The sequence below is a fragment of the Alosa alosa genome, chromosome 13 (genome assembly GCF_017589495.1).
Source record: "Alosa alosa isolate M-15738 ecotype Scorff River chromosome 13, AALO_Geno_1.1, whole genome shotgun sequence".
NCBI classification, from domain to species: Eukaryota; Metazoa; Chordata; class Actinopteri; order Clupeiformes; family Clupeidae; genus Alosa; species Alosa alosa.
Window position 1 is genome coordinate 29,353,489 of NC_063201.1, and position 16,768 is coordinate 29,370,256.

Here is a 16,768-nt window from a genome sequence, read left to right on the forward strand (position 1 = left end):
CTATAAACCCCTGCTTTAAAATATGTTATTCTAGGCAATCTTTACTTTTACAACATCTAAAAACTAATTTTGATGGTAAGATATATTATGGTGATTGATAAACACATCTGTTGTCATCACGTCATGCCCATGTTATTTACTCTATTGTGTACTCTGGGTTGAAAACTCAGTGAGTCTAACAACACCAACACTTGCTGAAATAGCAAGCTAGTTAGCATTAGAGCCAGTAGTTTTTGTTAGTGTCTCTAAGCTTCTCTTATACAAAACCATAATAATTCTTCACCTAATATAAAACACAGAACTTTTACATGAGTTTTGATCTAAAAAGTTTACCTTTATTAAAACATCTACAAAAATAGACAATGCAATGAATTACAATGGCATCAGTAGGCAGCAAGCTTTCTACACAGAAACAGAGACCTCAGATACAGAGAACATAAGATTTCCATATATTAGTGAACAAGAATCTGTCCCAGTGAATATTTACAAATCTTTTTTAATGTCTTAAACAGATGTCAGTAACAGACATAATTGAAACCCATAACAGAGTGTTTGTAAGTACACATTTATATATATATAAAAAACTGGATTACAGTGTATCAAAAGCAATTCTTCCAACAAGCACATTACTGTATGACAGCCATTCACCAACATTCTCTCGTGACATTTACATGCATCACAGTATGCAAATGTTATTTCAGTATCCATTCAACAATCAGTGGCTCTGATCAATCAAATCTACCACCAGTCATCATATGCATTGCATTGCATGAACCCTATGCATGAGGGGAATAACACATTAGTGAAGTAAGTAATAAACAATGCAATATTAGCAAAGTTTGAAATACATTGAATACTCAATCATACCAATGATCTCAGAATTAAGGTATATTCGTATACATATTCATTTATATGTCAGCGAGAGTATAACATATCAATTGTTGTTTAGCACTGTGTTGGGACAATAGGAAACCACTGAGGCGTTTAAAGTGCAGCTGTTGAACAGTTTATATTTTGGTAAAGGGAGTTGCCTGTGGAAGATCAGACACTTTTATGAGGAGCAAACTCAGCTTCTTCTGTTTGCCTCTCGGCTTCCAGTCCTGTTTGGCGCTCCTCTCATTTGTCTTCAGTGGGCTTTTTCAAAGCTGTGTCCCCTGTCGCACGTCTCTTTGTTTGGGTCAGTCTCACTGACATGCACGTGGCTCCCTTGCCGGGGGTCCGGTCTGACGGCTGGGAAAGAGAGCAGAGCAGAGGACCGTCCTCTAAGACTCGGCTCAGAGCAAAACCACTTATAGTACCACACAGTCCAGGTGGGTTCAGGTCGGTCCACGTGGGATCATCCAGTCACAGTCCCACTTCACACACCTTCAACCATAGTTTTGGGTAACTGACCCCTGTCACGGTTCTCAGTTGGGAGACTAAGTGAGACATAAAATGACACAGTAATATCTGAGCTGATTGAACAGCCGGATGGACCGTCAGTCAGACCTCTGGACGCATGAATCTGGGGCCTGAGGGCTAAACGAGGGATTCGCCTGGAATACTAAAGAGAACACAAAAAAACACAAGATGGGGACACTGGGACTGACAGGAATATTTCCCCAGGATTAAAATGATGAAAAGGATCTGACACTGTAATCTGAAAGTCTCAAAGGTCAGAATTGAGATGAGAACACCACAGTAATCCTCCACCAGAGAGGGTCAGATGCACCTCGAGAAATTCCCACCAAACCAGACAGCAGAAAGCTTGCCATCAATCTTGTCAAATACAGTGCACCGACACTGATGATCAGCCTATCACATTTTGCCTACAATTAGTAATGTATTAATGAAAGCATTAAGAAAGTTAATATTTAGAATTTTGATGAATTGTTAAATTAAGTATTGATATAATGCTTTGGTTAGCATGTGATGGCATATCACATTCATTTCCTCAAACTGTATTTATTAAGTGATTAAACAGTATTAATCTGCGTATATGGATTTACTGATAAATTAGTTGATTTACTGATAAATGTACTGCCGATATTGGCGATAACTGATCATGACAGATCCGTGTAGCAGTGACATTCAGTCCCACATGAACTATGCTGGCCACCTCTAGCATCTAGCGCTATGACCCACCACCTGTTACATTCGTGAGTATTATGGGATGTTTGTAGGTTGAGGGGGTGGGGTGGGGTGGGGGGTGGGGTGGGGGTCTGCTGTAAAACCAGAACCGATCCAGCGGCGTGTCACAGCCCCCGAGAGGAAATACACAAATATACAAGAGACTCTCCTTCTCTCTCTTCAGTGACCTGTCCTGTTGTTCACAGGCCAGGCCTCCACCACCACCTCCTCCACCCAAACCACAGAGGACAGGGCAAGGGCCCACGTGCCGTGTGTCCCTCCACCTCTCTGGCAGTACAGTGGAGAGAGTGGGAGAGGCACGGCCCGTCTCTGATCCCTTCCCTCTGCCTCTGGGTGTCTGGGTGTGGCTGTGGGGTGGGGCTACTGCAGGAGGTGTCATACACAATGTCTTTCTGCACACTCTCTCTCTCTCTCTCTCTCTCTCTCTCTCTCTCTCTCTCTCTCTCTCTCTCTCTCTCTCTCTCTCTCTCTCTCTCTCTCTCCCGGTGTCTCTACACCATGTTCATGGCGTCCTCGGTGAGAAAGGAGTGGATGTGGGCGAAGGAGGGCCGCAGCTTGCAGTCTCTGTTCCAGCAGCTCAGCATGAGCTCGTACAGGCCCTGGGGACACACGGCCGGCCGGGACAGATACACCTGACAGAGACAGACAGGAGACACACACCATCACTGTGCTGCTACAAAGTTAAACCTGTGGTTACCAGTCACTCACTCAGGAACTTACAACCTCTCTCTCTCTTTCTGTGTGTGTGTGTGTGTGTGTGTGTTTGTATGTGTGTGTGTGTGTGTGTGTGTGTGTGTGTGTGTGTGTGTGTATGTATGAATATGGGTGTTAAGGGGGGGGTACCTGTCTGCCGTGGGTCCCTGAAAAACTCCCCAGCGTTATCGATGACCTGTTCATCCGTCAGGTTGCAGTAGGGCTGTTCTTGGCACATGTTGAGCATCTCCCACAGAGTCACTCCGAAGGCCCACACATCACTGGCAGTAGTGAACTTCCCCTGCAGGACACAGAGCCACCGGGTCAACACATGAAACATGCATAATACATATACTGTAATACAGAACAGGTATGCTGACATACAGTACATGCTTTCCATTACTAAACCCAATTTTAATGGTAATTATGAATTGCAACAATATTGTTATTATTATCATCATTATTATTATTATTATTATTATTATTATTATTGTTATTATTATTAGTAGTAGTAGTAGTAGTAGTGTAGCATTACATTACTCATTATTGTACAACATTATATCATTCTATTATTTTTCTGACTCTCACGCATACTGTGCATGTGCATCTCCACCACTAACCCCAGTGGCAGTAATGTCTCTCTCACTCTCTCTCTCTCTCTCCCTCACTCTCTCTCACCATGAGGATGCACTCCCAGGCCATCCAGCGGATGGGCAGCACGGCGCGGCCCTGGATGCGGTAGTAGTCGCCGGCATACAAGTTGCGGCTCATGCCAAAGTCAGCGATCTTGATCTGGCGTTCGCCGCTGCCGTCGTCTGGCTCGCCACGCTCTCCCCCCACCAGGCAGTTACGCGTCGCCAAATCTCGGTGGACAAAGTTCAGGGACGACAGGAACTTCATGCCAGAGGCGATCTGACTGGCCATGGAGATTAGAGCCGGGTAACTGAGAGAGAGAGAAAGACACAACGGTCAAGAATGGCGTTAAAGAAAGAATCAAAGTCAAGGATCTACATTAAATAAGGTTACCATACACTGATTCAAATTTGTAATAAATACACATAATTTGGGATTGACAGGCATGTACTGTATGTGCGTGTCAGTAGTGGTGTGTACTGAAGTGTACGTGTAATGTAGGAACGTCCTTCACAGAGTTACATTTACCCATATGCTTTGTGCCTGTGCACTTAATAGTTGAGTTATGTGTCTGTGATGTGTGTGTGTGTGTGTAACCTAACTGGGTGTGTGTGTGTGTGTGTATGTTTGTGTGTGTGTGTGTGTGTGTGTGTGTGTGTGTGTGTGTGTGTGTGTGCGTGCGTGTGTGTGTGTGCGTGTGTGGGCTTACCTGATGGTTGGTGTGTTGTGAGAGGGTCCAGACTTGTCCAGCAGCACCCTATGGGACAGGTGCTGGTTAAGGTCTCCACACTCCATGTACTCGGTGACCATGCAGAGCGGGTCGCTGCTCACACACACGCCCAGCAGCCGGATGATGTTGGGGTCCTTCAGCCGAGACAGGATCTTCACCTCCTTCAGGAAGTCATTCCTGGGGAACAGCACAATAGTGATCACAACAACAGAGACTCTGCTGAAAACAGTATAGGACGGTAAAAGATAATGTGTGGGAAACAGCAAGAGATTGACTGACAAAACTTAAGCTGGGCAGTCAGTTAAATCAGAGACTTTCTAATGAGGAGACACAGCACTCAAAAAATCCTCCATAGAAATGCATGGGGTTAGTTTGTAATGCCAATATGGCCGTTGTCTACACATATCCCACCCCTTCCTCGCCAAAACGTCGACATGTGTATACATTGAGCCAATCATGTGGTGTGATGTGACTACATTGAGCCAATTATGTGCTGTGTTGTGCAGACATTGTGCCAATCATGTGTTGTGAACTTGCCGCTGGAGCAAGATTGGTGTCGTGAAGCCTTGCACACGCGCATTTCTGCCGAATAGGATGCCCGATGAGTACCCAAAAATCGTTGCAATATGACCGCCGAGTGGAGGGACTTGCCTAAAAGGACTTTGGTTAAATGGCATTAAACTATGATATAATAATTATAATATGTTTCTTTAAGTGATTAAATATGACGTGGCTTCGTGTGACCTGGTACACTGAACGAATAAATAAGCCTACTGTTAAGTGCACACATACCTTGCATTCTTAGATGCATCTGGGCGCAGGATCTTCACTGCCACCAGTAAGGGGCGGCCTTTCCTCACGTTGAAGGGGAACTCGAGGTTGGGCAGATCTTGAGGATTCTCGATCTCACACAAGTGGACCTATGTAACCCATGCACACAGACACTGGTCACCAACAGCCACTAGAACTCTCCCTGAGGACGTCTCAAATAAACAAGGCTAACGCTAGAGTTTGGAGAGAAAACAAGGGGAGGGTGAAACATAATGTTTTGTTTTCTGACACAGCGGTCACCCAAACACACCCCTGTACACACAGGATACATGAGGTGCCACTGGCCATTAACATCCCCTGCTAAACTCATCACTCCCACATAAAGCAGCAGATGCGCCTCTGTGCTAATGTGTGCCTCTGGAAGGGAACATACAACATCAACAGTATGGTGCTTGTGAATGTGTCTGACTGTCAGCACAGTTTAGGCAGAAGAGATGGGACAGGGATATACAGTACAGTATGCTGTTTGCTTTCTGCCTGGACACACAGCCTCCTGTACACCCACATAACCACACAGGGGCTATCAATTCCCAGCAAGCACAACTGCACCTCTGCTAAACTCTTCATCTCTGTGTGACTTAGTAGATATGCTATACGCAGCAAAGCCAGCTATTCATAAGCAAAGACGACCCTTCATGGTTTGTGTGTGCTGTGTGTGTGTGTGCTGTGTGTGTGTGTGTGTGTGTGTGTGTGTGTGTGTGTGTGTGTGTGTGTGTGTGTGTAACCTACGCAGCTCAAGCAGCTCTATAGTGAAGGAGAAGTTCCAGTGTGGTACACCTCCTTAAAATGAGAACCCTTCACGTGTGTGTATACGTGTTTATGTGCCAACCTAGGATCAGATCAGTGTGCATGTGTGCATGTCTAAGTGGGTTTGAGTGAGTGAATGAGTGTGTGAGTGAGTGTGTGTGTGTGTGTGTGTGTGTGTGTGTGTGTGTGTGTGTGTGTGTGTGTGTGTGTAGATGTCGTTTGTATGTGAGTGCTGATGCATCATATAAGTGTATGTTCTGGTATGTTGGATATATCATGTGAGAGTGTGTGGATATGTTGTGTGTGAGTAGCAATGTATCACGTACAGTATGTGTAAGTAGGTTACATGAGACGTGTGTATAAGAAATCTGGTATGTCATGTCTAGATGTATCATGTGAGAGTGTTAAGTTGAGTTACTTTATTTGTCCTGAAGGAAATGTGTCATCTGCATTTAACCCATCTAGGGATCGTGTACACACATACACACACGTACACACACACACACACACACACACTAGGAGCAGTGTGTGTGTCCATGTCTGGGTCTGCATGGGGCAGTAGACGTGTTTATGTGATGGCAGGCCCTCACCTCCCCAAACTGGCCCTCTCCCAGCTTCTCCTTGAAGAGCAGACAGTGGCGCGGCAGCTCGGGCAGCGGCGGGCAGTCGGGCGGCGAGGAGGACAGCGCCGGCACGGCGTAGGTGTTGTTGCCGCTGACTCCCTGCAGGCACACGATGTCGGCCTCGGCGTAGTGCGGCACGCTGGCCGGGCCCAGCGGGGGGAGCAGTGGCGGGGGAGGGGACGACGAGGGGCCGTGGGGATACGGTGGTGCTCCGGGGTACGGTGGCGGCTCGTCCTGGGTGGACGGAAACTTCTCCATGTCCATGTCAACGCCACAGGCTGGAGAAGAGGACCGGCAGATAGGATGACAGACGGATGGAGAAGAGAGTCGGATGGATGGATTGTGAAAGAGGAAGGAGGTGGAGAAAGAGGGGGATGATAAAGTTAATGACAAACTGGAGATTCTTTACAAATATCTGTGCTATGAACTAAAATAGCTAGTGTTATATGTTATTAATGAGTAAATAAGTTTTAATAAGTTGATTATCAAGGTAAGTTAGAGCATACACACTCAATCACACAAAAACATACTGCACCAATACACATACACACTTGGTTGGATGGATGGATGGATAAATATGAATCAGTAGAGACATGCATACTCATGAAATAAATGTTATGTTATGTCAATATTACACTCAACACACCTGACCTCCATGTTTACAAGATTCCCTTTCCCCACTGATATATTTACCATTATTTACCGGTACTATTTTATTCTTGTGAAATGTAACTTTATTTAGCTCTAAATCTTTTGTTAAAACCTTAGATGTCCTTTGTTTCCTTCCCCACTTTTATCTGACTGAGTGTGACTGGCCTTCTCCCCACCCCCTCTATGAAGCCCATTAAGCTGGGTCCACATCACCTATTTCCTCCTGCTCTCTCCTGATCACAGGGCTCTGCTGACCCCTGTCCCTGTGCTGTGTTATTTTAAGGCTACGTTTGCCCTTGTGCACTTCCTCTTTCCCCAGGATGTGTGTTCTGCCCCGCTCCTCACCCCTGCTCTTACCCTGGGGCACATTCTGGGGCTTTTCCTGAGACCTGGGGGCGTTTGTCAGCCAGCTGGGCACATACCTCGCCTCTGACAGGAGAAGGTGATAGGCTGGGTTGTTTAACAGCAAGGCTGGGATGGAATACATACATGTACACATACACGTATACATACACACACACATACACACACACACACAAACCAAAACAGAAAACCACAACACAAACACAACAATTCCACACCATAACAACACAACACAGCACAACACCACCGCACAACACAGAACAAAAGCACAACAAAAGACACAACAATGACAACAAAAAACACAACACATAACACATTAGGTCAACACAGCATACCAAGTTACAGCAAAGGGATGCAGTTAACCCGAGCAGTACAGCACGGCGCAGCATGTCACAGGCAATGTTAACACAGGCAGGCAGTTAATTAACAACTCAAAGAAGCAAGAACAAACAGGCCATGTGTGTACTTGTCATGTACTGGATGTTGCGTCCTGTATCTCCTTGTGTGTGTGTGTGTGTGTGCATTTGTGTTGACTATTGTCTGTGTACTGTGTATTGTTTGTGTGTGTGTATATCGCCAGACATGTCCTTTTGAATAAAGCATACAGACAGCATGCCAACCCCCCTGTGGTGTTGTAAACCTGTAGGAATGCTCTCTCTCTCTTTCTCTCTCTCTCTCTTTTCTCGCTGAGTTTCCACTGCTCTCCTCCTCTGTCTATCTCTCCTTCTTCAGCAGCAACAATAAGGGCTTTGTGTCTGGCCTCAGGCAGCGGCTTTGAGCGCCCTATACCGCCACCATCCCCCTCCAAGATTACCTTTTTAATCGGGCCGTTATGCAGGCCATGCTTCTCTTTTTACACTGTGCCCTTCAAAACAGGACTGTGGTTTCATTCTTTCTCCCACTCAGTAAGTCACCGGTAGGACCTCGATGTGCTGACTGAGCTGAGGCTACTTCCTTGATATAACATATTGGTCTGAGAGGAATTTCAATTGGCCAAGATTCCATTCATGACTTTATAAGTGTCAGTGGGTGTGTGCTTTATCTGTATTGCTTGGCATGTATGGCCTCCCTATATGCAAGCGTATATATAGACACTGTGTGTTTGTCTTACTGTAACTTAACGTTACCACTTCCATTTGTCTGAATGGGCTTTTTCTCAATCTCTCTCAGTCTTTGCTTAAGACCACCCATGTGTGTAGCAATGCATCGTGGGTAATGGCAGCCTCAGTACTGAGAAGCAGTGCATGTGCTGGAATGCATGTGTCCGTGTTGTCCAGCCTGAGTGGCAGGGCTGTGTGTGTGTGTGTGTGTGTGTGTGTGTGTGTGTGTGTGTGTGTGTGTGTGGCGGGACACACCTGTGCTGTCACAGTCGTCGCGGGGCCGCAGCAGGGCACTGGGCTCCTGGTACTCGCCCTCGCCCTCACGCTCCCGCTCGTCGGGGAAGGTGTGGATGCGCTGGTAGCGGCTGGAGTAGCTGTGTGTGTTGTTGATCACCACGTTGTCGGCGGGGACCGAGAGGTGGACGCGCAGCTCGTCGCTCGACAGACTGCCCTGGGCCTGAGGGACCGAAGGAGTTTACTTGTGAACACATGCGGTATATGCTGTACACACAAACACAAGCAGTCCATAGCATAGCATAGCACAGCATAAACTACTGGAAGAGTACACACAACAACAGAACAACAGATCCGACCCTACACACACACACATAAGCAAGCATCCGAAGGGAGGAGGTTTTTCTCTGACCTTTCCCAGTATCTTCTTCCAGTACTGCCTCCAGAGGATCACTGCGATGACGGCCAGCAACAGCAGGATGATGCCCACCAGACAGCCAATCAGGATGGCCGTGTTGCTGCTGTCGTCCTTGGCGACGGGCACGCCTGGCCTGGGGGTCATGGCAGCGAACTCGACCCCTGGAGAAGCAGATGAGGCCAGAGATGAGGGGATTAGAGGGGACAGGGTCCGGCAGGAGGGTGGGGGCCCGGGGTTAAGTAGGGGGAAATGGGAGTAGCAGGATCATATGGATAGAGTGTGTGTGATTGTGTGTGAGTGTGTGTGTGTGTGTATGTGTGTGAAAATATGTGTGTCATGACTCATGCCTTATGTGCGCATCTGTGTGTCTTAGTGTGTATGAATTTCTTTGACAGTAAATCTGTGCATGGGTGTGTCAATAATCAGAATGCCAGCCTGTGTTAATGTGTTATTCAGTTTGTATATTAACACTGTCTGGAGAAATGGGATAGAAAATTAAACATCAGTCAATCATTCATAACAGGGTGGGTGACACTAACTCTCTGTTAAGTGTGTGTGTGTGTGTGTGTGTGTGTGTGTGTGTGTGTGTGTGTGTGTGTGTTTTTTGCTGATGTGGTGTGCTTGTTGCTTAGCACTCTGTATTTTGAGTGTGCAACATAGTACACCACTGATCTAACACTTTAGTGCTTTGCTGTGAGCCAAATGCCACATAAAAGGGCAGCAAATAACCAGATGTGTACCACTAAGTGATCTGCGCCCTATTTGTGGACCCCAGGCCTCTGAGATGCAGCAATAATGTTGGTGCAGCAGGATAAACAGACATAAGTAAAGTGGGAGCCTTATTGCCTTTGAATGACCTTCTGATGGCCCACAGGCTCATTACTATGGCTCTGAAACCAGTGCACTCTCTGGAGAGCTCTGTCTTAAGAGCAGCTAACACGCCCCCCTCCCAGAATGCTTTGTAGAGTAACAGTCATTTAATTACTCAAACAAGAGAGATGAGATTGTTGTTGCGGAATGTGTGGTCGCACGGGAACAAAGGGTGTAAATAAAAGCAGGATGTGACTTAATGAAATGACAACCAATAAGGAGGATGAAAGACCACCACTCCTCAGTACAGAGTCTTGTCCTTGTATTTCCGTTACCCTTGAAAACACAGACACTTAATAAGCTTGCATGGAATGCTCTGACTAAATGCCAAAACCATCATATTAGTATGGTGTAGACTAGAGTAACCATCAACTCATCACACCCACAACATGCAAATTCACCCTGGCACAACTACACAAAACACCACACAAGTAAAAACAACATGCAAGTCACTTCCAAACAGACCAAAAAAGCATGCAATTTCCATCCACACAAACTCCAATCTCTTTCTTCTTCTCTCCCTCTCCCTCTCTCTCTCTCATGCAAAAAACACACACACACACAGACACACAAGCACACCACACTATGCAACATCTACTGGATGCAGTGCTCCTCCATGCTCTAGAACTCTCTCTCACACACACACACACACACACACACAGGCCGAGAGGGTTTTGGAGAAACGTGCACTTAGAGGGAGACCACATGAAGAGATGCCCACTGCTGCAGGCCCTTTTACAGAACCCCACCCACCCACAGACAAGCCGTGGCAACCCCAAGCCACCCATCATCCACCCGCAGAGCAGGGGGCCCACTACCGTACACTAACAGCCCAAATCTCTCTCTCTCTCTCTCCTGTCCTCTCAACTCTCTCTGGTCTCACCTGCCAGTGCTTCGTTGACCGTGCTGTTCGTCACGGGTTGGGTGACTGTCGTGGGGGGGTCTAGAGGAACAAGGGATGGTGAAAGGTGGTGGGAGAGAGAGAGAGAGACAGAGAGAGAAAAAAAAAGACAGAGAGATAGGAGTTAAAGAGCAGGATGGATGGAGGGTGTGCAACAGTGAGAGCCAGGATTTGAGAGGAGGGGGAGGAGGTTTTTAAAAAGTACAGAGAAAAGTAAATGGGGAAGCAGAGCTAATTGCACACAGGGGTTGGTCTTCCACTATTGGTTTGATGCACACACAAAACACACACACACACAGGCACGCGCTCACACCCATGGTGCAATCATGCGGACACACCCGGGGCGAGAGAATTTGGACTCACCGGTGGGCTCACTGGTGCGGTTGGATGCTTCTGGAGTGAGGGAGGGCCGAGGGGAGGTGGGCACGGCAGCGGCAGGAGAGGGGGTGCTGGAGGGCGAGGCGGGAGGAGGCACCGGGACAACGGAGGCCGTCTCCGAGAAATTCTCCACGTACGGCTCTGGAAACGAGAGACACCGAGAGAGTGAGAAAGACAGAGATCATTTTATTTAAAACGTCATTTGAGAGCCACTAAAATCACACACAAAGATTAAAGAGAGAGAGTACAAATATATGAAAGAATACATGTGTATACTATTTTAACACATCTGACCAACAGATCTGAGTCAAGGATGCTTGGTCTTACATTTGCAGAACCAATCAAGCTGGACTTGCTCACTTGCAGCTGCAAGATCACTCAATTATCTTTAAGCTGACACATAAACATGTTCAGATCTGAGGTGGTCAGGCCAGAGGACAGTTTAGCAGTGATTTACTGCTGTTCATCCCCAGTGATGGTAGCACCCTGTGGCTATCCAGTCCACGCAGTAAAGTAAACGAACATTGTCAAAAAAGAGATTTGCCTGATTATTTCACAATACTGATGGGAGTAGAACTTGCGTTGTGGTCGCTACCCTGTTGAGTGGTCATTTAGTCAGGCTGCGTCAGGGGTGACCACTAGCCTCAGTGCGTCAACTAGCGCCAAGTCATCGCCCTCCGAGATGACTGCCTTACGCAGTTAACTTGACTTATGTCCCTCCTCGGGCGCCTCCCCAGCCAGGCGGCCAATCATAAATCATAAATCTCGTCAGATAGACACTTGTGGTTATCCCGAGCCCTTGCTTTCATTACAGCCTCTCTCTAAATCAATCTGCCATGAATTTGGCCTCTCTTGAAGCTGATCTCGCTTATGCGTCTGGACCACGATGAGCTCATTTACACCTTCAAGGGCTGAACCCATAAGGCCCACAGCCCCTCCATCAGTGGCGCAGCCACCCTGGGACAGACGTGGAGGTCCGGCCGCGTTGGTCTGGACCCTCCTCCCTAAAGGGCCGTTCAACTATAACAAAAGTATTGTTCTAGCTAATATGAACAATGACGTCCACACATAAACTATAACGATAATGACATGAAGAACGATATTGCTGGAGATCCCTTTCAGTGCAATTTTGACAACGATAAAAAGCTGACAGCCATTCAGAATCCATCATTAACATTAGGAGAGACTTTCCTCATCGTTGCTGAGTGTGGACAGTGACGACGCTTTTATCAATATAGTTAGAGTTCTGATTATAGTTGTCTTTAGAGATATCGTTCCTGGTGTGAACAACCCTTAAGGCTGGGGGCTGGGCAGAGGGGCCCGGTTGGGCGGCTGGACGGTGATGCTTGAACGTGGGTCTGACTACTCACCGGAGTAGAAGGAGATCTCACTGATCAGGAGCCAGGGGTCGGTGAAAAAGAACTGGCAGCGCAGGATCTGGGCGGGACGCCCGCCGAGTGGCAGTGAGATGGGCCGCGAGGAGGGGTCCTTCAGGTCGGCCAGGGGCACCAGGAGGGTGAGCGGCGGCGATGACCAGGGCTGCAGCAGTGTCGGCTTGAACACACACTCCACCTTGTTGAAGACGCGGACGCCCTGCGTGTGGCGGTTATTACTATGGACCTGCAGGAGATGAGGAAAGAAGAAAGGAGAAGGGAGAGAGACAGAGAGAGGAGAAGAGAGAGAAAAAAACAGACAGAGACAGAGAGACAGAGAGAGGAGAGAAGAGAGAGATTTGAGATTTAACATTAAAAACCCATTTTAGTTGTTCTGAGGCTCCAACACTGGTTCAGAAAAGTGTGTCTTTCATGATAAGAGACTTTTGCCTGTTTTGACAATCCTTTGCATTTACAGAGCTTCAAGATATCCAACTTGTTTGAAAAAATAGAAGAGAGAAAAAAACTGAGTGTGAATGCGAAGCTATCTTCAGCTTTTCAAACACTTCTTGATTAAGGCCTTAAAAATGGAACGCGAGGGCTTTGATAACACTGGTCCCTTTAAACCGGATCATTAGGAGCTGAGAAAACCTCGCGCAAACAGGCCCCCTGGGAAATAACACTGGCTAGGCTCGCTACTTCAAAATAAACAGCACACAATATGAGATGTGTGGAGAGGATGCTGTGCTGGAAAAGTAGTTTTAGAGGAGGGAAACAGAAGAGAGCGGAAAGACAGAGAGAGTTCCGAGCACAATCAGAGATTAAGGGATAGGCAGTATCAATTTAGTGTGGAGGAAAAGACTGTTGATCTGTCGTTTATGGAAAGTAGCAAAGAGATTGGGGCTTGAAGGAGCGATATTAATAAGGACAAATAAGGACATTGCAACAGATGATTTGGTGCTTTGTTCAGTTTGTTGTAGATAATCTGTAACTTATGTAGACACTGTGCTTGTATGTTGGTGAGAGCAAATTAAATATTAAGCCTTTCCTTCTCTTCATCATTCCAAGCAGGAGAGAGAGAGAGAGAGAGAGAGAGAGAGAGAGAGAGACAAAGAGGACAGTGTTGTAAATCAAAGTCTTTGGAGGAAGAAAAAATGTACCCAGGTCCCATAAGAGAGATGAGAGGAATAACTTTTTTCCAAAGTATAATTTTACGAGACTGAGAGGAAGGGGGAGAGAAAGTATATAACTTCATCTGTCTCTGCTGACACACCAGAGGGAAATGCTTACTCAGTGTAGAAGGAGAAAAATCATTTGTGCCATAGTGTTTATGGAATGATGGCATAATCCCAATAAATGTCATATCAGACAAACAGTTCAAAAAGCTGGAGAGAACTGGTTCTGAAAGACCAAGAGAGCAATACAGATATGGAAAGAAAGCGACGGAGCAGCGGAGAGCACTACTCCTCAGAGGGAAACAGAGGGAAATCATTACTCTTACTGCAGAATGGAGAGAGTGGAGGAGAGGGCAAAAAAAGAGAGAGGAGAGAAAAGTGAGAGAGAGAGGGTGCGGTGAGGATACTGTGCGTGCGTGCGTGTGTGTGTGAGTGTGTGAGAGAGAGAGAGAGAGAGAGAGAGAGAGAGAGAGAGAGAGGGAGTGGGGTATGTAACAATTTCTTTGACAGGTTAGCAATTAACCTGACACTAGCTGTTAGACCAACATCTTAACCAAAGCCACATGTGCTCGCATGTACGCACACACACACACACACACACACACACACACACACACACACACACACACACACACACACACACACACACACACACACACACACAGCATGAGCAGCTGTTCTTCAACAAACCCAAAAAACAGGGGAGCCCGGGCATAGGTCAACATGTAACCCACTCTATCAAGTCAGGCCCTAATAAGACAACAAACCGTGAGTAATATGCAACCTCCCAGGAGACACGTGCGCACACACACACACACACACACACACACACACGTTTCTACAAATACACACACACACATACACAAAGACACAAAACACACAGACACACAAAGACACACAGATACACACCTGCAACACACACACACACACACACAAACGTACACAGTGACACACACAGCTGAAAACACACACACAGACAAAGACACACAAGACCGTGAGCACCCACACCCACCCACTTTACTACTGTCAGCCAGCCAGGTTCCTAAGCCTATTTATCTGCACTCTGAGACGCCGTGCTGACCCCTGGTCCAGCCCAGGGGGATCGCCCTTGGGAGTGGTGCTGGACACAGGCGGAGGGGGCAAGAGTAGAGCAGCGGTGCAGGTATTAAAAGACTCACACGGGAAGGGGACAACAGAGACGCAGGAAAGCAAAGGAGGGGAAAAACTCCACCACTTTGGAAGGAAAAGGAAAAATGAAAGAGTGCAGGAACGATTGCAAACATGTTTCACAAGCCTTGAGGAAGGAGTGCACGCAGAGCATGAGTTATGGAGGCAGGAGAAACGGTGACAACAATGAGATGGATTGGACCTGAACACTTGCGCCATGGGAACCATCACAGGAGAGACGTAACAAAGAGGCGTAACCAAAGCAGCCAAAACACAGGAAGTGCTTTGAAGTCCATTCCCACTAACTTACAAAAAAACATTACGTGGATGTTGCAAAACTAAAAGCCATAAATCCAATGACCACATCGTTGCTGTGACGAAATAACAAATTTAAGTCCATCAGGCTGACCTCAGACCAGCTCTGATGTGCGTGCTTCTCACTGTGAGCAGAATTTTCAGGCAATATCCGCTGATGAGAAACAAATTCTCTTTCTCTAACTGTACATTTATAAAACGCTGAGGTCTATGAGCTGAGGTCAGAACCAAAACAATTGAGGCCGGGCTGATCCCGACACGTCTGCGTCAGAAGCAACCTGCGACAAAACAAATAAGCCCAGCAGCAGATCAAATATTAATAGAAGGCTCTGGGCTCTAATTGTAGGATGCCGATGGAGCAACACCCAGGGGAGAGGCTGAATGATGGCCCTGCAGAAAGAGACGCGGCCGAGGCCGTGGTTGCTGCGGTGTCCCCACTCTGCCAGCCAACTGCGGAGAGCTCCGCAGTACAGATCACAAAACAAAACAGGATGGAGCTCCAAGAGCCACATACTGCGAGGCAGACAGTGACTTACAGTCACAGTATTAGGAGTTCACCCCCTCTCTCTTTGTCTGACTCCGTCTCCCTCGCTCCCTCCCTCCCTCCTCCATTCTCTATGCTTTTCCTTTTGCCCTCTCTCTCTCTCTCTCGCTCTCTCTCGGTGCTCCGAGTTGGCTGCGGTCGTTCAGTTCATTAGGGCTTGGGAGTCTGTTCTGTTTACTGGGCCTCGACTGCTCAGGATTTACAGCAGCCCTCCTGACAGCTCTGCTTCCCCACAGCGCTCGTTTGGGGAGAACTCCAGAAGGAGTCCCGAGGGGAGGTGCTGCTCCTCGGAGGACGGGGGAGCCGGGGATGGCGCTGGCGGGGGGAGGAGGGAGAGATACCACGGAGCGGAGAGACGAAGACAACCACACATACAAACTGCACTCAAACAAAATGCACATAGACTGGTATGCAGACACAATAATATGCAAGCAAAGATTGCATAAGCCCACTGAATGCCTTATGTAAAAAAAGGCTGGAGAGAACTGGTTTTGAGAGACAAAGAGAGCAGTGCAGAAATGGAAAGAAAAGAAAGTGATGGAGCAGCGGAGAGCACTACTCTACAGAGAGAGACAGAGGGAAATCATTACTCTTACTGCTGAATGGGCAGAACAGTGGGGGATGAGAGGGAGAGAGAGAGTGAGTGTTGAGGTCTTCAGACATGCACATTGGCGTGTGGGTATGTGGCTGTGGGCTGACCTGCATGGTGTGGAAGGTGCGCGTCTTCTCGAAGTGGAACTCGATGTCCACACTGCCCTGGCCCAGCGCCTCGCGGCTCCACCCCAGGTAGTCGTAGCCTGGCCACACGCGCAACTCCTTGCTCTCGGTGAAGTCATCGCCACCCAGCACGCCGTCGCACAGCTGGCCCAGACCACCAAACTGTACCCTGCAC

At 47.4% G+C, this 16,768-nt stretch overlaps 1 protein-coding gene across 1 annotated transcript in view; it reads right to left on the reverse strand.

The window, feature by feature from the left end:
• Positions 1–2,548: 2,548 nt before the first annotated feature.
• The window catches only part of ddr1 (discoidin domain receptor tyrosine kinase 1), a 38,403-nt gene continuing 24,183 nt past the window's right edge, over positions 2,549–16,768 (reverse strand). The window contains 14 exon segments of the mRNA XM_048260265.1: positions 2,549–2,762; positions 2,974–2,985; positions 2,987–3,124; positions 3,502–3,766; positions 4,166–4,363; positions 4,979–5,106; positions 6,355–6,665; positions 7,396–7,509; positions 8,757–8,958; positions 9,148–9,314; positions 10,907–10,966; positions 11,288–11,443; positions 12,673–12,922; positions 16,576–16,762. Coding sequence (XP_048116222.1) covers positions 2,622–2,762; positions 2,974–2,985; positions 2,987–3,124; positions 3,502–3,766; positions 4,166–4,363; positions 4,979–5,106; positions 6,355–6,665; positions 7,396–7,509; positions 8,757–8,958; positions 9,148–9,314; positions 10,907–10,966; positions 11,288–11,443; positions 12,673–12,922; positions 16,576–16,762 — 2,329 coding nt within the window. The 3' untranslated portion in view covers positions 2,549–2,621.